General features: G+C 34.6%; 1 protein-coding gene across 3 annotated transcripts in view; it reads left to right on the top strand.

The window, feature by feature from the left end:
- The window catches only part of Tab2 (TGF-beta activated kinase 1 (MAP3K7) binding protein 2), a 51332-nt gene extending 26895 nt beyond the window's left edge, over positions 1-24437 (top strand). For all 3 annotated transcript variants that reach the window (XM_010607723.1, XM_010607724.1, XM_010607725.3), the window contains 4 exons: positions 14360-14520; positions 14727-14820; positions 16008-16088; positions 23139-24437. In XM_010607723.1, coding sequence (XP_010606025.1) covers positions 14360-14520; positions 14727-14820; positions 16008-16088; positions 23139-23281 — 479 coding nt within the window. In that variant the 3' untranslated portion in view covers positions 23282-24437. The remainder of the gene's footprint in view (positions 1-14359; positions 14521-14726; positions 14821-16007; positions 16089-23138) is intronic.

Here is a 24437-nt window from a genome sequence, read left to right as displayed (position 1 = left end):
CACTGTTCAAAACATATGTCAGATCCTCTGCCTCTGGGGGATATTTAGTCCATTCAGAATAAAAGCTGTAAAACCTTACATGCTCTGCTTGCCCCTTCCCCACCAGCCCTTTTCCTTTTAAGCATCCACTTGCTTACGCTGTTCTAGCCCTACTGACCTTCTTATTCTCCATTAATCATAGAAACCATACTTTAGAGCCTTTGTGATTGTTCTTCCTACTGTCTGAATTTTCTCCTCAGAAATTCATAGTTAGCTTTCTCTCATGCTTCAGTACCTTACTTAAAGTCATCTTTTCAATGATACATTCCTTGTCTCACTACCTAAATTTATGCCAGAATTCCCAGTGTCTCCTGTTTCCATAGGGAGAAAAATGAATAATATTAAGAAACCAGAATAATAAATACTTGGCGAAAGTTTGCTGTGAATTAGTCACTGTTTTGAATGCGCATTTATTTCCCACAACCAGCTATAAAGTAAACACTGACAGTATTTCTTTTTTCAGGCTAAAGCACTTACGAGCAAATAGTTTAAGTAACTTAACAAAGCACAGATGGCATTTGAAGATTCTAACTAGGAAGTTGACAGAGTCCACACTTTTAACCACTGCACCACAATGTCTTTCTCTTCAAATTTGCAAAATAGTCTCTTTTCAGATGTGTCTTATAGTTTTTCATGTAGCCATTGAACACCCCTGTGAGGCCCACATGTGCCAAAGTTTGAGAAACATGGAGCTAAAAGAGCAGTAAAAAAACAAAAACAAGCTAATGAGTCAGATGTGGTGGCACACACTTGTAACCCAGCTGCTCAGGAGGCTGAGGCAGGGTAGTAACTAGTTCAAGGCCATCCTGGGCAACTTAACTAAACCCTATCAAAGTAGAAAGGACTTAAGTGTAGCTTCATGGTAGAGTACCCCTGTGTCTGATCCCCAGTACCAAAAACAAATATAAGGGGGAAACTCAACAATTAGCAGCTAAAATAGAAATAACTGGAGACAATAAGTAATACTCAATATAGAAAATACCTTCTGAACACACCTGAAAGTTAAAAGAAAAATCCCTAATAAGTGAAGGCTCTGGTTTGAAAGCTTAAAGCTTACCAGAAAGTTTCCCCAGAATTCCCTCTCTCTCTCTCTCTCTCTCTCTCTCTCTCTCTCTCTCTCTCTCTCTCTCTTTTTGGAATTACTGAGCTAAATCCCCAGCCCTCAGATTCTTCTCTTAACAGCAACCTTCAGACAGCTGTAACAACCTTTATCACTTTCTTTAAACATACCTATGTATGTATGGAATGTCATAACATTGGTGTGACTGTGTGATCTTGTATTGTCTGTGTGCATCCATGTTGTGTTAGAATGGGTACTGTTCTACAACCCTTTACCTCTTTGTTGCTCTCTGTTTATTATGAAACTGACATTGACCCAGGTTTACATGTTAAGTGATAATCTTGATCTGATGTTTCATTAACCTGCTTCAAGGTATAACAAAGGATTGTTCTTTTCTGAAAATTAAACTCTCATGTGTGATACTTTATAGTTTGCACAGAGCTCTCCGTAGTATTAAATGCTGTGACCTGAGTAATACTGCTCTTTAAACAATGGTCTTTTCAGAATTCTGATTCCAGCAGTATAAGTAAGAGAAAATAAATAGCTTTGCTCCTGCAGCAGTGCTGCTCTTTATGAGATCTTGAAATATACAAGTCAGATTAGAAAAATGAATTGAGCCAGGTACTGGAATCATTAAAGTATGTTTCCCAAATTGAGGAGGGACCAAAAGTTGCTAATCAAAATGTATTATTTTTCCTGTAGATTTGAAATCTAAAAATACTATAATGAATTCAGAAATGAAAATTTATTTTTAAAATATGTTTGATATGTTCTGTTATAGTGATCAGAAAAACAGTAAACAAAATAAAAGATACAGGAAGTAAGGAGATCTTTCTCAAAGAGAAAAGGGATCAAGAGATGGAGGGAGGGAAGAGGCAGTGGAGGAAAAGGATGAAGATTAAGATATTATGTACAAGGGCCGGGGATTTGGCTCAGTGGTTCCGCTGCCTGCCTCACAAGCTCAAGGGCCAGAGTTCAATCCCCAGTTACCAAAAAAGAAAAAGATGTTGCGTACATGTTCAAACTCCACATTGTATACTGCAAATATGTACTAATTAGTGACGTAACAGCGCCTCCAGGCATGATGGTATGTACACATAGTTTCAGCTACTGGAGCAGCTGAGGCAAGAGCATCTGTTGAGCCCAGGTATTCAAGGCCAGCCTGGACAACAAAATAAGATCCTGCCTCTTAAAAAAATAATAATAATTATATAGATCTACACACACACATTTATGAATATTAAGTTATATTCACCACAAGAGCAAAAAAGAAAAGTAAAATTCATGAAACTGCAACTACCTCCCTGCTGATAACAGCACTAAACCCAAAACTACCACTACCACCCCTAAAGTAAGTAAATTAAACTTTAGTCCTTAAAGTACTTTAGGAATCTAAGACAAAAATGAGTACCAATGTTGAAGAGAAATTTAAGTTTAAAATTTACAGATAGGAAGAAGACTCTTTTTACCTGGTAAGAACAAATATAGAAACAAAATTGCTTTCCAGTAGTACCATCACCCATCAAATAGTTACACCTCCCCAGGATTCAAACCAGCTACCACCTGACTTCTGAAAAGCACTTCATCATTTACTGTATTCTAGAGTCCTCTTCCATTCATACTGGCATGCATTTTTTAACTGGCAACTTTTACAGGTATGGAGAACAAAATGCTTTCCTCATTCAGACCAGTTTTGATGGTAGAAGAAAGAAGACCTCTATTTATTTTGTTACAAAAGCCAGAGACACTTAGCAAACTAACATAACTGCAAAAAGTCGTTTCTCATTCTCTCTTATTTCTCCAGAAATCCATCAGTAGTGTTGACCTAGCTGGCAAACTTTTTTTAAATTACATTTATAAAATCATAAATATTCTTAGTGGTACTTTAATGCCATTTTCCCTAGTTATATTTGTGATCCCATCATACTCTTTTAACTAGTAACCTTGAATTTTGAATCTAAAATAGAAATGCAAGTTAAAAAATTGTAGGTTGAAAATAATTTTTTGAACTTCACTTTTGTCGTTCCTTTTAATTTCACCAGTGCTTCCCTCCAAACTGCAATGACCTTCTGTTTAATGAGATTTAATAAAACAGTAATTGGGACACAAATTCAGTGAACTAGAAACTCTTTCAAAAGGAAATATAGCTTATTTTCTTTTCTACCATGTTTAGCTTAATGTATCCACTGGTTGAAAATGCCTTCTGTAGAATGTTCTATGTTGGCATTGAAATCACATTATTAAATAAGTAGTTAAGATTAATTGACATTAAATTGTTTATGGATTTTTTTTTCAAATTAGCTTTATTGCCTGTCAGTTTTTCCCAGTCTTAAAGTCTAACTATTTTTTAAAGTTGGAATAAATCAGGATTGGAAGAGATTTTAAAGGTCACATTGGATTCTAAATGAAAAATTATCTGCCACTTAAAAGAGCATGTAGTCCTCCAGGATCCTTATCAAGTGTAAATCCATCCTCTATTTGAATACCTGTGAGAAAAAAGCTTGTTTTCTAAGGTAACACATTCCATTTTTATAGAGCTTTACCTACTAGCAAGTTATTTCTTATGTTATTAAACCAGTGTATTAAAAAGCATTATGAAAATAACATGTACATGGGTAAGAGAAATTCTAACAAAAAAGAAATATAATAAAAATATATCTCCAACCCTGGCCAAGCCCTCCCACCATTTAACTACCAGAGGCGATCTCTGCTAACATTTTTAATCCCCCTTTGTATTTATTCACAGGTACACATACACCTGTGTATATAGATATACACTTTCCTACTTTTTAGTGGGAATGCACCATACATTGGTGAATATAAAAACACATAAACCATATGTGGGATTGTAGGATTATATAATCATTTGACCCTCTGTATCTATAGCCTCAATATCTGTAGATTCAACCAACTACAGTTTGAAAATTAATTAGGCCTATGGTCACTGCCTCTGTACTATACACATATAGACTTTCCTTTTGTCATTTACTAAACCCTACAGTATAACAACTGTATTGCATTTACTTTGTTTTATAAATCTAGAGGCAATTCAAAGCCTATAGAAGGATGTTCATAGGTTATATGCAAATACTATGCCATTTTATATAAGGGACTTGAGCAACTTCAGATTTTGATAGGGAGTGTGCATCCTGGAACCTATCCCCCATAGATTTCAAGGAATAACTGTACATAGAGTCTGCCAGTAAAATGTGTACACACTTCAGTTTGCCATACTAATAAATGTCTGGAAGCTAATGAGCTTCCACTTTGGAGCTTTGAGCACTTCTTGTAATTGTAGAGGCCAAAGGTGTCTTGTATTAATCTCATGATATCTCTATAAGTTAAGTATTAAAATATTTATACAAGTTCTTTTCCTGATGTATATACTTTTTGGCAGACTGTATATATACTTATATACTGTACTCTGCAGTGTGTCTGACATACCTTAATGTCGTACTTTAATTATGGGAGTATATAATACTTTTTTGCTTAATATATCATATGACTTTTATTCAGCATGTTCAAATCTATTTTTTTATTTTAGTCATTTTAATAGCTTTATTGAAGTGTAGGTAATATACCATACAATTCACTCATTTGTAGCCTGCAATTTAATGGTCTTTAGTAAAGACACTGCTATGTACAGTCATCCCCACAGCTAGTAGTACAATACTGCCATCACCTCAAAACAAAACCCCACACCCATAAACTTTTATTTTCCTCTCCTTAACGCTGCCATCAATGATAGGCAACCACTAGTCTACTTCTTGTATCTGTATAGTTTTATATTGTCTGGTCACTTCATATAAATGGAGTCATAAACACTGTGATCTTTTGTGACTGGCTTTTACCACTTAAAAGTTCATGTTGTAGTAAATATTAGTACTTAATTCTGTTTTGTAGCCAAATATGCTACTATATAGATGTGCTGTGTTTTATTTATTCATCAGTTGATGAGGGTTTTTTGTCTTTTGGCTGTTACAAGTAATGCTGCCATAAGCATTTGTGTACAAGTTTTTTATGGATATATTTATTTCTTTTCAGCATATACTCAAGAATAGAATTGCTGGGTTACATAGTAATCTCGTATCTGACCAATGAGAAATTGCCATGCTGTTTTCCAGGGGGCCTGCACAATTTTGCATTCCCCTTAACAGTGTTTGAGAGGTCTCATTTATCCACATTCTCACCAGTGTTTGCTGTTACCTGACTTTGTGGATTCTTGTCTTCCTAGTGCCTGTAACATATGTACTACATTGTAGTTTTTTATTTGCATTGCTGTAATAGGTAATGGTCTCAATCATCCTTTCATGTGCCTATTAGCTATGATTTCTTTGGCAAAATGTCCATTTATAACCTTAATGTAATATTGAGTTGTTGTGTTCTTTGTATATTCTAAAAGTAAGTCCTATATGTGATTTGCAGTTATTTTTTCCTGTTCTGTAAGTTATCTTTACTTTCTTGATGGTTTCCTTTAAGCCCAAAAGTTTTTCAATTTTTGTCTTATTTGTGTACTTTTATTGTTCATGCTTTTTGTGTCCTATCTCAGAATCAGTCTGCAGATACAAGGTCATAGAGATTAACCTGTGTTTTCTCATAAGAATTCCAGTTTTAGCTCTAATATTTTGGTATTTAATCTATTTTGAGTTAATTTCTATATAATGGCATTAATTAAAGAGCCAACCTTATCATTTTACACGTGACTTCCCAGGTATCCCAACATTATTTGTTGAAATAACTTCTTTGCCCATTTAATGATTTTTGGCGCCCTTGAAAAAAATCACTTGACCATCAGTGACATCTGTGTTTATTTCTGGAGTCATTCTTTTCCATTGATCTGTGTTCCTTATGCCCGTATTAATACTATCTTAATTACATTTTGCTTTGTAAAAGTAAGTTTTGAAATTGGGACTCGAGTCCTATTTTGTTCAAGCTCGTTGGTTTTGACTATCTGAGTTATGATAATTCCATATAATTTTAGAAACGGCTAATCAGTACCTACAAAGTTATGAGAGCCTGATAGAAATTGCTATAAAATATTTTTGTGCTGACTTGATTTTTTTAAATGTAAACAAAATTAAAGGTTATATGATGAAAAGTTCTCACTGGAAATAACCAGGGACTATTCACAAGCAGTTAATTTTTTATTGTCTATCAATTGAAATCATTCATCGAGCCATTCCTTAGGGCTTCTGTTTTTTATGTCTTCAGTAGGAAATTTTTCTATTCCAAGATTTTGGAAAAACAACAGAAACTTTATGCTGTATTTTCTCTTTAGTTATAATGATACCCTTTGAAACCACATTGAACTGGGCATCCATCACAAACTTAAAAACAGCTGCCATGGCCCCTTTTAATCTATAAACTTTACCAAGCTTACCAAGCTTATGCATTACTAATCTCTAAAATAAATAAAAGTTTCAGATAATGTCTATGTTAATAAGATTGCATGCAAAATCTTAATCATGTACAAATAAATGCGAACAAATTACTACCTAGAAAGAAGCCACACCAAGTCAGTTAAAGTGACTAGCACTCATGTCTTATTAATACATAAATAATTTGTCTTAATTACATCATTAAAATGATTAAACATCATTTTTCAGATGTTTGTTACCCAAACTAGAGGACCAGTTGTAGCACTGTTAAAATATCTGGCTTTAACTTTCTCTTTAAAATGACATGAATACAGGATTCTATGTTTTGAAAAATAATTTCCATCTTAGAATCTTGTGATTTAATCGCCAAATAACCAAATAATTGGTGTATAAAATAGATCTGACACCTGCTAGCAACAAAATTAAGTCTAAACAATTTTGGACCTATTTTAGAAGCTGAAATTATACTTTCTTAGGTATAATGATTCTACATGACATGCATTTAGGCATATAAAATCAAGACAGACAAAAGCTTAAAAGACACTGAAATAAGTACCCTTAATTTTTTTTTTTAATGGAGCTCTGGATTGAGCCCAACATCTTGTATATGCTAGCAAGTGCTGTACCACTGAACTACATCCCAAGCCCCCATTATAACTTTCAAGAGCAAAATTTCCCCCCACCCTCCTTTAGGTAACCTAAATCTTTTTATCCATTCATGCCTGGTACATTTTACAGTGGTGCAGGTTATTTCTTTAATAAGCATATTCGAGTCACTTGTGTTCTTATTTTTAAGCTTCTGGAATAATTAGTTATATTTATACTGTAGAATGCCTAAAATTGTTAAAGCTAACACCATCTGGAACTTCAAATGTGTTTTTCTAGTTTCTAATTAAATTGAGTAATGTTTATCTCTGTTGTTCATCAGAATAAAACATCTAGAATGCCTGAAGGTGTGGTTTAAAAAACAGTACTTAAATTTCACAAATGTTCAGTTATTTTAACAACCACAAGAGGGAGTTTGCGTGCTTAAATTATTTTTATCCATTAATTTAATTTGGATTTAAAAAGGAATTAAAAGGTATTGAATTATTTTTTTCTATACCTATTATCCCTTTTTTTCATTTATTTAGGAAGACAAGTTACTTTACAAAATAAATCAATAATGTATGTTTGAGATGTTAGGTATACCATGTATTCTGTTTCCTTTTAGAACAGACATGTAAAAAAGCCACCTATAGCTAGTATCAGCAGCCTAAAAGTCTTGCCATATTTCATAATGAATTAAATCTTGCTAAGCTAAACATTTGAGACTTTAAATCTCAAGTTTTTATTCTATGTTCTTTCTATTCTTAGACTTAAAATTAGTATTTTTATTGTATCCATTAAAAGTCAAATTGTTAGGGCCAGGGATTTAGCTCAGTGGTGCTGTACCTGCCTGGCAAGTGCAAGGTCCTGAGTTCAATCCACCATGCCAGGGAAAAAAGAAAAGTCACATTTCTGTCATTATTTAACATTTAATAAATATTAGTGTTATTTAGTGCCTACAGTCTGCATGCAAGCTCTTGAAGTTTCCTCAACTTTGTTTTTGTCCTTCACATTTCACTCATTGTATTAATTAAATACCACTTGAACAAGTAGTACAAAGTAAACTGTATCCTCATATAGTGAAGGGGACAGAAAGACCAAGTACAATGTGGTCTGTTTGATAAGGACCCTAATCCTATTCATGAGAGCATACTTCTTCTGACCTAATCACTTCCCAAAAGCCATACCTCTTTTTGCTACCATAGTGGGAATTATGTTTCAGCATATAAGTTTGGAGGGAACACATTTAGACCATAGCAATTATGTATTTTGTCTACAGGTTGATAACAAAGCTGAAACTTAATATATATAATAAGACTTTTTCTGTAACAGCCAAGTAGTTTATCTGTGTTACAGTTGTTTGTTTTTCTTGGAAATTTTTAGAAGAGTTTTGTTGTTCTTTTACATTCTCTGCCTTTATCATGTTCTTGAAACCTCTTCTAGGTACTGTTTATTCGTTTTTCCAGGAGACCTCTCTCTGTTACAGTATTGAGTAGTCATTTGCTGGATTTAAGCATAGCCATCAGCTAGGATGGATTTATCACTCTTAATTACCTTTTCTTGGGTCTTGTATTATCTTTCCTCTTGATTTTTTTTTTTTTTTTTTTTTTTTTTTTTTTTTTTGAGACAGGGTCTCACTATATAATGAGACTGACCCGGAACTCACTATGGAGTCCAGGCTGGTCTCGAACTCACAGCAATCCTTCTGCCTCAGCCTCTGGAGAGCTGGGATTATAGGTGTACACCCCCACACCCAGCTTTCCTCTTGATTTATGCCTTTAGTTTGCTAGGATTTGAGAGATTAATTTACCTCCTTAAATACCCTCAGTTATCTCAGAAAATACCCTCATACTTTTTAGTTTATTACAGAAATCTTGTGTGAAAATCATTTTCTTATAGAACATGTCACTGAGGAAATCTTATGTCATTATGGTTCTTGTGCTTTTGTATGTGACCTGTTTTTTTCTTTCTGGAAATAACCTAAGATCTTCCTTTTGTCTTTAGTAGTCAAGTTTTACAATGGCTTGTCTCGTAAATGGTAGGTCTTTGTGTGTGTGTGTGTGTGTGTGTGTGTGTGTGTGTGTGTGTGTGTGATTATCTTTGCCTTACACTTAGTAGACACCTCCAGTTTAAAGGCTAATATCGTCCTTCAGCCCTATAAAATTCTGTTCTGATCACACTAGTTTCACATTTCCTGTAACTTCTGAGATGGGAATGTAGGTCAGCAGTAGAATATGTGACCAATATGGAAAAGGCCCTGGTACCACTAGAAAACAGACAACAACAACAACAAAAAATCCACACACAGCTTCCGCTACTGGACCAACTTTCTTCTTCTTTTTCCATTCTCAAATTCTCAGTATATTGTACCTCCTTATCTCCGCCCCAAACCAGAAATAGAACTCAGGACCTTGTGCTTGCCAGGCAGGCACAGGGCCATTCAGCTACATCCCTGGCCCACCTCATTATTTTTCTGTTTTACATTTTAGGAGATTTTCTTAGTATTTGTTCCAATTCATGTATGAAATTTTCATTTCAGTGATTTAATTCCTTAGAGCTGGTTTTCTAATCCTTTTTCATAGCAGTTTGCTATTTTATGGATACAGTATTGTCACTAGTCTCTTAAAGATGTTAGAATGTAAATTCTCCTCTCACTGAATTATTTCAACTTAATCTGGGTTTAGTTTTGCTCATTGTTTATCCAGTTCCTTCATAGGTCAGATGTTCCTCAAGTGGGAGATAATTCTTGGCCTGTGTTTAGTACTTAAGAATGAAGGACAGTGAAGGCTGACTGAAAGTCATGTATGCAAAAATGAGACTTGCAGCCAGGCATGGTGACGAATGCCTATAATCCTAGCCCTAAGGAGGCTGAGGCAGGAGGATTGCCATAAGTTTGAGGTCAGCCTGGGCTACAAAATGAACTCAACGCAAGCCTGCACTACAAAGTGAGACTCTGTTTAAAAAAAGAAAAGAAAAACAAAATTGAGACTTGCTATGTGACAGACTTTACTTTTTAATGAGTAGGTGAACAGTCAGCTGCTGCAAAGGTACTCTGTACCATCACCACCTTATGCTCTGCTTATGTGGAAGCCAGAGTGGGAAAAGGGTATCCGGGACAAGGGGCTTAAAAATAAATATGTATTTGTATGTATCCTGGCTCTCTCTTCAGGATGAGAAGTCGACCATTCCAGATAGCTAAGTTGGCTGCTGTTTTCTGTCTCATTTGTCAGTTCTCTCCATACCTGCATCCTCCAAAGTCAAGCACTTCAGGTTTCTTCAGCACAGGGCAGCTATCTCTTTGTCTGCAGCGCCCTGCCTGTTCATGAGACTACAGCTTTCACTACTGTCCATAAGTCTTTGTAGTTTCATCAGCTTTAGTGTTCTAAAATTGGATTCTCCTGTCCATAATTGCCTTCTTTATTGTTGGATTGTACCAGTTGAATTCCTCTGTCATTCTCATGGAATTTTTGGAGACAGAAAATTTTTCAATACGGTGCTGTGTCATCATCCTTAGAGTCCTAGATAATATATTTGAATCTTTATAGCTTAGCTTTTTAAGTCAACAGTAATTTGTATGTAAATAAATACAGGATTGGAAAATAATTTTTCCTTTCCTGAAGTCTGTATAACAAATCCCGATATTACTAGATTTGTACATGAGTCTAGTTCATTTGTATGTGTGGTTGATAAGGATTTTGTTTAAAACTATTTGTATGCCAAAACAAAAGACAGCCAGTATAAGTAATTTATTCAAGTCCCTTTTCAAAATCATTTTCCATAACAGGTATAAATTCCTAGCCTCCCCAACAAGCCAAATCAATGGCTTCTAACTATCCCCTTTTAGACCCTGGAGGTATAATTGTCATATTTCTTGCTATCTATTCACCATTTCACTTAGTGGAAGTTGATAAGAGCAAAAACATCTTTCTGTAATTATCCTTCAGGATCAGTGTAACAAAATTATTTCATAATACACAAGTATTTGGAACTATTTTATACAGCAAAAGTTAAATTTTCAGAAACCATAGCTAGAGAAAAGTTTAGCCTTAGCTTAATTTTCAGTGATTTTTAGAAATTAATTTGTCCTCTTTTTTTCCTCTGTGGTTGAACATTCTCAGATTTCTAAAAGTCCCAAACTATGATTGAAAAGTGAACTAAAGATAAACATAAAGAATTGCTAAGAAATAGAGGTAGCTCTTTCTATTTTCTAAGCATTTTAGCTTGTTTATAACTAGAAGTCATACCTGAGCAATCTTAAGTAATCTACCAACTATGTCACTTCTGAACAACATAGTTATTATCTCTAAAATTTCGTTTAAACTAGAAAGAAATATCTCTTAAATTATAAGACAGTATATTTACAGTATTTTACTTTAGAACCTGATAGCTACTTCTTCAGCCACTGCAAAACTTTCTTTATAAATTATGAAAGATGCAAAATTTTACTTTTTTTAGAAACATTCTGAATAATTAACTCTTTAAACTTTAAAAACATCTCAGAGCCTTACCCTCACCAACACTGGCTCCTTTGATTCTGAATCTTTGAATCAGGTTTTTACCTCATATTGAAAGCTGTTCCTACTAATTAGCCTTCTCTGTAGCTCAGCCTCACAGCTTACTTTCCTGTTTTGATATAAACCTAAAAAAATAGATTGGGGGTTACTGGTAAAGCCATGGTAAGGAGAATCCTGGAATGTGTCCTCTAATAGTGCAGTCATTGGAAGAGAGTATCTTCTATTATTATTTTCCATACAGAATGATAGTTGTTGTTTACTTGTATTTTTCCTTTTTGTCATTAAGAACCTCTTTGTGTCATAATGTATTTATTGGGCTTTAAAGTTTTTTTGTTTTTATTTTTTTCTGAAAGAGGTATTTGAAATGAATACACTGGCTTTTTTTTTTAACCTCATATCTATATTAAAATTTATCTAGCTGCCTTCAAGATATTTTCTGTATCTTTGGTTTTCTATAGGTTGATTTTTTTGGGGGGTGTACCTGGGATTGAACTCAGGACCTTGCACTTTCGAGGCAGGCAGCGCAGCACGGAGCTTAATCCCCGGCCCTCTGTCTTTGGGTTTGAGCAGTTTAGCTATGATATGTATAGGTATTTTAATACTATTTGAAGATCTCTGGACTTCTTCAACCTGTGATTTGTTGTGTTTTATTAATTTTGGCCATTATTGCCTCAAATATTTTTCTGCCTTATTTTTGTCTTTACCACATCATGCTGTTTAAAAGATGTTATGCCAGAGCTCATGAATTCTTTATTCTTTTCTGTTGTTTTCTTTGTATTTAATTTATGTAATTTCTGTCAAATTCACTGATCTTTCTCTGGTCATTGTGCTGATAAGCCTGTTGAAGAAATTCTTTATCTCTGATCCCATATTCGTTTTTAGCATTTGACTCATTTGTAATTTCTATCTGCTCAAATAATCCATCTATTTCTGCATGTTGTCCACCTTTTCAGTTAGATTCTTTAACATATTAATTGTAGTTATTCTTAACTTCCCTATGAGATAGCTCCAGCATCTAGGTTATTCCTGAATATGGTTCTGTTCTTTATTTTATCTCTCTCAGGCTTTCTCTTGCTTTTATGTATATATCCTAATTCTTTTTATTAAATGCCAAACTGTGTGAAAATGAACTGCAATAATAATAGTTACATCCAAAAATGGGGATACTTCTTTTTATCAAATTGTTAGTATGAGAAGCTGAATCAGTTTAGTGAGGAGGTGGGTTTAGAGTTTGTAATTTTCCTTCAGTGCATAGTCTTCAGTTTCCACCAGCCAAGTGGACACTATTACTTTGTGCCTTTGAGGATGCACAAGGTATTTATTTTAACTTTAATCATTTTCATTTGAACTTTTCTGTGCGAAATGGGTCTCCATTTAATTCACAATCTTTAATATGGTCAAAAGGCTTTACACAATCTGATATTGAGCCAGTTAGTAACTCATTTTGGGTTTTATAGGTCACATAGTTTCTGTCATAACGACTCAACTCTGCTGTTGAAACATGAAAACAACCATAGACAAGTAAACAAATAAAAACTGTATTAATAAAACAGGCCAGTTTGGCCTGTGAGCCACAGTTTTAGTGACCACTTATTCAGAGTTTTGTTCTTGCCCTCCTCCCCTGCCTCAGTTTCTCCTACCATTGTCATGTAATCAGCTTTTTTGTTCATTGACTCCTCCACTTACTTGCAAAATAGCTGACTCTTAGTAGACTCTGTATGAGACAGTAATTACAAGAGAAACGGATTTAATGTAAGACATATATAAGAATTTATAAGATTAGCTTACAGTGGTAACCCTCAGAGTTGGGTGTGAAAAAGTGCAAAAGGTCTGTGGATGCACTAGAAAACCAAAGGATCTAATTGAAGACCTGGAGCTCACTGTAGTGAGTTGAGTGAGTCCTGAGTGAGTCCATTCATATCAGGAGGCCAAAAGGTCTCTGAGGAAAACTGAAGATGCTAGAAGATGATGTACAAGGTAAAAAGTGAAGACTGGAGAGCCTCAAAGAAACAGAAGCAAGTCTCCTTCGTCATTTCCCTTTTATTCCATTCAGGCGACAAGCCTATTGGTTGCTGTCACTCATACCCAGGGTGGGTCATCTGTCTTCAGTAAATCCCTTCAACCACACCAGAACTGTGCTGATCCAATTTAGTTGAGTCTTCCTTACTCAAATTGACACAGTTAGTTAACAGGCTTCTGGCCTATTAAAAGAATTGGTTAAAATGCTTATAAATAGCATATTGCTAAATCTTTGTAAATCTTTGCTGGTCTTAAATGTCAGTGAATACACTTAATTACATTTATTGTGGTTACTAATATATTTGGAACTATTCCTATTGGGTTGCTTAGTTTTCTATTTCTTCCCTTTATTTCCTCCCTTTGCCCTCTAGGTTAATCATACTGTTTTTAATTATTTTTATTCTGTCTTCTAATATGGGATCAGATGTGAATTAGACAGCACTTAGTAGGTTAATTAACCAGACTAGAACCTTCAGAAAAGTAACAGGCCAAAAATACTATTTGCCACAAAGTGAATTTAAGCCCTAAAAAATTTTTTAAGTAAAGTCAGTAACATTTGCTTAATTTATTAAAACAAATTCCAAGTTAAAACTTTTGAAATTGTGTTTAAACTTACAGTATTTTCTTTTAATGTAACTTTAGGATTCTTGGCAAATTGGTGTTTATCACAGAAATACTCATTTATTTTCTTTTCCCAAGTTTGTTTAAAGGTTACTTGACTAAAGTAGGTGGATCCTCACATTTACCAATATGTATTGCAGCTCTGTTGGTACACCAGAAGGCCAGAATGGAACGACTTCAAAGAGAACTTGAGATTCAAAAGAAAAAGCTGGACAAATTAAAATCTGAGGTCAATGAAATGGAAAATAATTTAACTCGAAGGCGCCTGAAAAGATCAAATTCCATATCCCAAATACCTTCAGTAAGTCTTCTGTAACTCTTGTGACCTCTGTGCTTGAATATGAGAATAGGCTGTCTGCCATAGTGTAAAAGCTTGATCTAGTTTTTATAAATACTTAATTCATACTTTTTTTTTCCTCACCATATCTTCTCCTGCCAAACTCTTCTTTCTTAAATAATGACATGAGAATTCAATGCAAATCTTTCTTACATGGAATTATTTTTCAGCTTGAAGAAATGCAGCAGTTGAGAAGTTGTAATAGACAACTCCAGATTGACATTGACTGCTTAACCAAAGAAATTGATCTTTTTCAAGCCCGAGGTAAAGTTCATTGCATACTCAGCTGAAATTAATTGAATTAATCTGCCAACTCCTATGACTGAGAACAGACTTACAGTCATAATCTTACTATCTCAGGATTTTAAAGAACTATTGGTCCTCCCCCCACCCCCAGAATTGACTATGTACTTGGTTCAGGCATAATTTAACATATTGACATATTTTCTATATCCTTCATACCATTTTAATTATGTAAAGAGATGACAATGATTAGTGTGTGTAGCTGCATAGTTAGGTATATTGCTTTTATGTGTATAGAACTTGTTACACAATGTTTACTAATATAGATGTATTGATATAACTTTCCCTTTTTTGCTTTTGTATCTCAAGAACTGTGGCCCCATATCTGAATGACACTGTTTTAATTCATGAAGTAGAGAAGAAAACAGAAGTATGGTCATTTGTTCCTTGGCCATTTTTTTATACATAAGCTCTTAATAACAGGCAATAATTTCTTACTATTTGTAGTTTAATTCAGTTCCATAGAAAACTAAAAAGTATTTTCACTATCTAAACATAATTGGGGAAATGTTAGAAATATGTAACATAGGAAGACAGGGAAAGGAAGGAGATGAATAAAAAGAGAAGTCCTGAATCACACTTTTGAGTGTGTTTCAGCTTCCACCGAAGTGAATTTTATTTAAATTTCTTTTAAAATGTTGGTAAGCTGTTTATCTTGAAGCATTCACATAAAATGCCACAATTTAAACTTGGGAGAGAAAAGAAAGTTACTGCTTGTCTAGAAAGTGTAGTCCTTAAACTTGTTCCTTCCTACATCATTCTGTCACACTAACACAAAGCTTTTATACTCCTTGGGTCTAGGCTAAGTAGTTGCTTAAGTCCAAGTTTGATAATTTCATACTAATTTTTAAATTGTTAATTTTTAAGTTAATTTGTCACACAGAAGAGTCTACTTCTAATTCTTTCTTACCAGCATTAATTTGACTTTTTTCCAATTTACCATTTACTTCTATTTATGAATGCTATATTATACCTATATTTTGAAATATGTTTTTGAGATCTTACCTGTAATTCGAGATTAGAGGTGAAATTGAAGAGCATTTCTTCTGTTTATACTGTAGTGTTTTTAGAAAGAAATGCTTACTTTTTTAAAAAAAAGTATTTTTGAACTTTAAACATTGATATATTTACTTTTTTATATATTTCAGGACCACATTTTAATCCCAGCGCTATTCATAACTTTTATGACAATATTGGATTTGTAGGTCCTGTGCCACCAAAACCCAAAGGTTAGTGTACCCATTAAGTGTGAAAATTGTTACATCTTTACAAGCAAGATCTTCGAAAATTTTTATATTTAACAACCATCCACTCTAGAAGTGCTTCAAACTTTGGTATTCTTAGATAGATTCATTAGAAAGATGTTTGTTTTGATTTACTTGTTGGGGATTTGGGCGGATACAAAGGTATAATGTATTCATCTTTTTTAAAGTAAAATGTATGACCTTGGGAATTATTACTGTGTATTCCCAAAATAGCTAGTCTTGGTTTAAAAAAAACATTAAGGGCAAAAATGTGTTACTCTTTAAAATTTTAGCCGAGTGATAGGGAAGATATGCTAGAGGAGTTTATTTTTCATGGATAAACTTTTAATTTATATATAACTCCTGAGTGTTCAAAATACCCTGAATTCCAAATGAATGGTTTTCAAAAAGTATTACCTATTAACATTCTGTGTCATTGATACCCTCAGAATATATGCATACCATATTAAGACATGTCAAAATATGTCTATTTGTTTTGAGCAAGGCATTAAAATATGTATAGAAATGGAATCAAGTGGCTCAGTCTTACTAGTGAAGGTAAATGCAGAGGTACAAGTTAATATACCACTGTAACCAAGGTATGTAATTTCCTTTTAACTTCAATATGAAAGTTAAACTATAAAAAAATTATTAATGTACATATAGTCAAAATGTAGCAGGGTTGGGGATGGTGAAAGTGTATGCAGTTGAAGTTTAGTTGTTATCAACCTAAAGTAGGATATAACTAAAAGATACGCAAGCCTTAATTAAGCTTACCACACACATACAAAAACTACATTCATCCTCTGGTGTGAGAAACTGAAAGTGGAAATAAGGATTGAAATGTAGGATGTTCCTTGGGAAATGGAAACAGTGTTCAAAATGGGAAGAGAGATGAGGGGGGAGGAGGGAGAAACGAAGGGGCAAGAAAAAAAATGAAAATAGAAGGAAAACATGGAAACAAAGCTTCTGTACTTAGGCAAGGGGGCTTGGGTGAATGGGATGAAATAAAATTTATGTTTAAAAACTAAGAACACAGATGATACAGAAAATAATCAAACTATTTTAAACAGTCATATCCAGGCATGGTGGCACTCTGCAAAACTGAGGCAGGAGTATAATTAAGTCAAGCCCAGCCTGGGCAACTTAATGACTTAGTGAAACCCTGTCTGAAATTTTTAAATATAAAATAAAATGGGCTGAACATGTAGTTCAGTGTGAAGGCCCTGGGTTCAATCCTCAACACCACAAAAAGAAAAAAAAAAGTTTCATAACAAGGGAAGACAAGAGGAAAATAAGAGCAAGAAAACGGCCAAGTATACTACTGGAAACAACAAAATGGTAATGTCTTCACTTAATGATACTTGCTTTAAATGTAAATGGATTAGACTCACCAATCAAAAGGCAGAGAGTATGCTATCTAAATGAGACTCTTTTTGGGAAAGGGTTGGTTTTGGGGATTTTGTTGTTATTGTTTGTTTGTTTTGCTTTTTTGAGATAAGGTCAGTTGAATTTACTAGGTAGTCAAGGCTGACCTCAAACTCACAGTGCCTCAGCCTGCCTCAGCCTCCTGAATGCTGGGATTACAGGCATGTACCAACCATGCCTACTTTAAATGAGATTCATTTTAAAGACATTCATAGGCTGAAAATTGAAAGGATGAAAAAGAGATTTCAGGTAAATGGTAACTAAAATCATGAATGGCTATAATTATATAGGACAGAATGGATTTTTAAGTCTATGCATCTGTATAATAAAAAGATTAACAGAACTGTCTATCCAACAGCAAAGAAATGCATGTTCTTCTCAAGTACACATGGAACATTCACTAGGACAGATCATATGTATGTTCACAAAACAATTCTTAACAAATTTAAGATAATCGAAATCATTCCATCTATCTTTTTTGACTGTAGCGGAATGCAACAGAAATCAGAATAATAAGAAAACCAGAAAAATGCATGGAAACTAAACATCATACTTGCTGGGCATGGTGGTGGTGCATACCTGTAATCCCCGCACTCGGGAGACTGAGGCAGGAAGATCACCTCAAGTTTGAGGCCAGCCTGAACTACATAGTGCAACCTTGTCTCAAACTATAAAATGAATAGCCAGGTGTGGTGGCATATTCCTGTAATCTCAGCACTCCTGACGCAGGAGGATTGCTGCAGGTTTGAGGCCAACCTGGGCTACATATTGAGTTCAGGACCAGCCTGAACTACAAAGGGAGACCCTGCCTCAAAATGCCAAGAAAAAATGGGCCAGGAATTTAGCTCAGTGGTTCCACCGCCTGCCTTTCAAGCACAAGGTCCCGAGTTCAATTCCCCAGTACTACTACTAATAATAAATAAACATCATACTTTTGGTTTTTTGGGGTTTTTTGTTTTTTTGTTTGAAACAGGGTCACACTATGTAATTGAGACTGACCTGGAACCCACTTTGTAGCCCAGGCTGGTCTCGAACTCACAGCGATCCTCCTGCCTCAGCCTCCCAAGTGCTGGGATTATAGGCATGTGCCACCACACCTACCATAAACATCATACTTTTGAATATCCATGGGGTGTTTGAGTAAATGATAAAGGAATTTTTTTTAAATACCTTTTTTTAAAATAACATACTGAAATCTATGAAATGTAACAAAAGCAATACAAAAAGGTAAGTTTATAGAGAGAAATGCCTATATTAAAAAAGAAATGTCTCAAATAACCTAACTTTATACCCTATTAAAACAGTTAAACTAAGCCCAGAGTTAGTAGAAGAAAGAACATTAATAAAGATTGGAGCAAAAGTAAATCAAATAGATAATTTTTAAATAGGAAAAAAACAACAAAACTAAGGTTTTTTTAAAGATAAAATAGACAAACCCTTAGCTAGACAGATAAATAAAAAACAGAATATTCACATAAAAGCAAAACTGAAAGAGAAGACATGACAGTAGTTGCCTCAAAATAAAGGAACCAAAAGGAACTAATGGGAACAATTACATGCTCAAAAAAGTGAACAACCTGGAAGAAATGGATAAATTCCTAGAAATATACAACCTGTGAAGACTGAATCAAGAAGAAATAGAGCTGGGCGTGGTGGCCCAGGCCTGTAATCCCAGCACTCGGGAGGCTGAGGCAGGAGATCTCTGTGAGTTCGAGACCAGCCTGAGCTACATAGTGAGTTCCAGGTCAGTCTCAACTACATAGTGAGACCCTGTCTCAAAAAAAAAAAAAAAAAAAAAAAAAAAAAAAGAAAAAGAAGAAATAGAAAGCCCAAATGTAGCAATAACAGATAAGGAGATTGAATCAGTAATCAGAAGTGTCCCAACAAAGAAAAACCTAGGACCACATACCTTCATGAGTGAATTCTGCCAAACATTCCAAAATAACTAATTTAGTCAATAATTACTGCTTTCCGAAAGATAGAAGAGGGAACACTTCCAAACTTATTCTATAAGGCCAGCATCACCTTGCAACCAAAACCAGGCAAAGATAATACAAGTAAAGAAAACTATAGGCCAATAAGCATAGATATGTAAGTTTTCATTAAAATACTAAGAAACCAAATTGAGTAGTACACTAAAAGGATCATGCACCATGACCAAGTAGGATTTATTCCAAGGAAGCAAGAATGATTCAGTATTGTAGATTGATCAATGTGATAGAACACATAGGGAAAAAACGTGAGTATCTCAATAGGTGCATAAAAACATTTTGACAAAGTTCAATATCCATTCATGATTAAAACTCTTGACAAATTAGGAATAGATAACGTCAACATAATAAAGGCTATATATCAAAAACCACACAGATAATCAGTGGGGAAAACTGAAAATTATCCCTTTAAAATCTGTTGCAACAGTTTGTGATAGCTAAAACTTGCAAACAACCCAGTTGCCCATCACCTGGAGACCTAATAAAGAAAACGTGTTTTTTTTTTTTAATAAAATGGAGTACTACTCAGCCGTAGAGAATGAGAAATTAGAGACATTTATAGCTAAATGGATGCACATTGAGGCCGTACTCTTAGTGAAATAAATAGGACAGATGTGTGTAAATACCACATAGTTTCTCTGGTGTGAGAAACTGAAATGTAAATAAGGGTCAAGGTATATAACAGATAATGTGAAATAGGAAGAAAACCAAGGGGAAGAGAAAGTGGGAGGGGTTGGGAAAGGAAACCTTAGAAAAGGAAAAAATGGGGCAGGGACAAGGAGTAAAAATGAGAACCTGTCATGTAAAGGTACAAGATCCCAGTAATGAATGTAACTGTACTGTCTACCTAGAATGTACCAATAAACTCAATGAGGAAAAAAAAAGAAAAGGAAAAAATGGAAACAACATCTTTGTAAATAGGGAAAAGGGGTGGAGAGTTTGAAGAGAGGGCAGGGGAATGGGGAAAAAATAAGAACCAAGAAAGATTATGTAAAGGTACAAATTTCCAATGATGAATGTCATTATATTGTATACCTAAAATATACCACTATAATTAATTTTGAAAAAAATTTTTAAAATCTGGTACAAGGTCAGGATAGCCAGGGAGCACTGAGCACTATATGCCCAGCTTTTTTGGTAATTATTATTTTGAGTCAGATTCTCACTAACTTGCTGAGGCTACTTGAACTTATGTTCCCCCGTCTCAGCCTCCTGAGTGTCATATTCTTTTCAAAGTAGTGTATGAAGAACAGCTGGGTGGAGTATGAGGTGTGCATAAGGCTGAGCCAGAAGGATCACTGAGAGTTCGAGGCCAGCCTAAGCCTACATATGTGAGTTCAAGGCCATCCTGAACTGCATAGCAATATGACCCTGTCTCAAAAAAAAAAAAAAAAAAAACAGGGTATGAAAAGTGCTAGCTAGAGCAATTAAACAAGAAATGAGAAACGAGATATTCATGTCAGAAAAGAAAAATAAGAAATAAAATGCTGTTTACAGAAGACACAGTTGTATAGTAGACTCTCCTTTGCAGCTTTGCTTTGCTTGATACTAGTTATCTGCAGTTAATCACAATCTGAAAATATTAAAAGGAAAATTCCAGAAATAAGCTGTAAGTCTTAAATAATTTCTTTTACAGTATAAGTATTATTTTATTGTAGTTAATCTCCTGTAGTGCCCAGTATATAAGTTAAATTTTATCATGGATATGTATATAAAGGAAAATATATATATATATTATAATATATATAATGGTTCATTACAGTCTGTGATTTCTTTAGGGGTCTTGCAGTAATTCCCTCATCACTAAAGGAAAACTACTGTTTGTATAGAAAGTCCTAATGATTCAAAGAAAAGAAAAAAAACTTAAATGAACTTAGTAAAGTTACAAGATACAAAATCAGTGTGCAAAGTCAATTGTTTCTATAGTAGTGAGCTAAACAAAAAGGAAATCAAGACCATGAAAAAGGTTTCACTTAAAATAGCAACAAAAAGAATAAAGAAGCCAGGCATGGTGGCACATGCCTATAATCCCAGCACTCGGGAGGCTGAGGCTGGAGGATCACTGTGAGTTCGAGACCAGCCTGGGCTACATAGTGAGTTCCAAGTCACTCTCAACTGCATAGTGAGACCCTGTCTCAAAAAACCAAAAAAAAATACTTAGGAATAAGCTGAACCAAAGAAGTAAAAGACTTATACAGCAAAAATTATAAAACATTCATAAAAGCAATTAAAGATTAATGAGAAGAATTCTGTGTTCATGGATTGGAGGAATCAGTAGTATTCAAAAATCCATATTACAGTGATCTGCAGAGCCTACACAATATCAAAACCTCAGTAGCATTCTATATAAAAATAGAAAAAAAAATGCTAAAATTCATATGAAACCCTGAAAGACCCCAAATAACCATCACACTCTTGAGTAAGAACAAAGCTGGAGACATCACACTCCCTTATTTTAAAAAACATTACAAAGCCATGGTAATTAAAACAATATGGTACCAGCATAAAGACAGACATGAAAGGCTGGGCGTGGTGGTGCATGCCTGTAATCCCAGCACTCAGGAGGCTGAGGCAGGAGAATCTCTGTGAGTTCGAGACCAGCCTGAGCTACATAGTGAGTTCCAGGCCTGTCTCACTACATAATGAGACCATGTCTCAAAAAACCAAAAAAAAAAAAAGACACATGAAATAGCCTAGAAATAAATGTGTGCATCTATTGTCAACTTATAATTAACATGGATACCAAGACCACAATGGGAAAATGACAATATTTTAATACATGATACTGGAAAAATTGTATGTCTATATGGATTCAAATGAAATAGGATCCTTATTACCTCACACTATATACAAAAATCATCTCAAAAAAGACTAAAGAATTAAACATAAATTGCAAAATCATAAAACTAGAAGAAAACATCAGGTAAAAGCTCCTGGACGATGTTTTTTGGGGCATGACAACAAAAGCAATGATAGACAAGTGGGGTTGCATCTGACTGAAATGCTCTGCACAGCAAAAGAAATATTGGACAGAGTGAAAAGGCTACTACTGTTCCTTGTACCCTAAGATGTGGTTTAAAAAACAGAATAAAATAAAGTTTTTATACTGATTTTCTTCAGAGTTTGTTTTTAATATGTGGCTAAATAAAACTTTAGATATTAGTTCTCTTTTTTAAAAAATTTATGTTTTAGCAAAGAACATTTAATGGAAACTTCCATTCCTACGTTTAAAAACAAATAGAAACACTATGTTGGTAGGAAGTGAAACTCTTAACGAACTCAAATACACTTTTGCAGTATCGTTTTTCAGTATGACACCTTTCACAACATTAACATAGAAATCTGATACAACTGATACTCTCTGCATTGTAAATTGGAGAAAATGGTGTTGTTTCCTCCCTTACGGAGGTATGAAAGTGATTCTGTCATACCTTGGTTGCCCTTCTCCAGAAAAAAGAACAGCTTGGTGGAGGCTGGTAATGGTCAGTTTCAGCTAGTTGCTTCCTTTGGTTAACAGGGAGCTTCATTCTACCCAGTACAAATGGTGTTTAGAGTTGTCAGTGATTTGTCATACTTAATGATTTTTACTTCTAAATTTTTTTTTACTTCTTGACAGATCAAAGGTCCACCATCAAAACACCAAAGATTCAAGACACAGAAGATGATGAGGGGGCTCAGTGGAATTGCACTGCTTGTACTTTTTTGAACCATCCAGCCTTAATCCGCTGTGAACAGTGTGAGATGCCACGGCATTTCTGAGCCAGAAAGCCCTATGTCTTCTCTGAAACCATGTCTAAAGTTCAAGAAACCAATCTGTCATCGGGGAAAAGTTTCACTGCTACATAGGATTTTGTCAGATTGAAGGTGTGACAAGACGGTGTTGTGCTAATGTTAAATGTCAGCCCACAGAGCTAATAATACCTCAGTATAATGTCATCGGCAGTTGAAATTCATCACATGAAAGGTAATCTGCTAAAAGACTTGGTTGCCTGCTGCCTAACCATGTACAGTGTTACCAGTATCCCGTTATGGATAATTCTCACTATGTTAATGCCTAGGTGTTCCCAGTACTTTTTTCCCCTCCTGTCACTACTGAATTTTGACAGGATGAAAAAATAGAACAGTAGCTTTTTTTTAAAAAAAAAAAGCTTTCAGTGAAACACTACATACATGAAGAGAAGGAACAAGGTTTAACTATTTAAAAACTGCTTGCCTCTACAAAGTGCCAATGAATAGGGGAAGAGCTTCACAAATCTGTGGTACTCTTGGCCTTGTCTTTGTCTTCCCTGAAAACGTCTCTGTGAAGCCAGCATCTAGGATCTGAAGGTGAAAGGAGAGCAGCATGCATTGTTTGTACAAACATGCAGTGAAATACCCCAAAGCTTTTCCTACTGTACAGATCTCTCAAGTCTGCTTTAAGTGATTTCTTTTATTATTTTCTTATATTTCTGTATGTATAGTGTAATAGCCTTTTGTTAACTAATTTTCTTTTTTCTTTTTAGTGATTAAGCACGATCATGTCCCTTTTTAAGCCTTACCTGAAAGAAGCAATGCCATAAAAATAAAAAAAGCATTAATGAAATGAAACTATGCACAAAAATAACTTTCCTCTACTTATTTTGTACTTTGCCCTCATGGGTGCCAATGTTCTGTGAAGATACACAAATGCTGCACAGTGAATTGCAGGAAATTGTATGAGAATTATGTGGGTAGATCACACTATGTATTGATTTGAGCAGTGGGTGACACAAGAGTGTCCTGTATTCCATAGGGAAGCTTAAAAGATATTTTAACCCACTGACAGGGCTTGCTTCATCTGCTTGGTGTCCCACAGAATTTTCATGAAAGATTATTTTTGGGAAAGTACAATTTCAAAACCAGCAACATCAGCAGTACCGACAGCCCTTTTTTTTTT

Source organism: Fukomys damarensis, unplaced genomic scaffold (assembly GCF_012274545.1).
Source record: "Fukomys damarensis isolate Sample0158 unplaced genomic scaffold, DMR_v1.0_HiC HiC_scaffold_14, whole genome shotgun sequence".
Lineage (NCBI taxonomy): Eukaryota > Metazoa > Chordata > Mammalia > Rodentia > Bathyergidae > Fukomys > Fukomys damarensis.
This window is presented reverse-complemented; position numbering and strand designations above follow the sequence as displayed.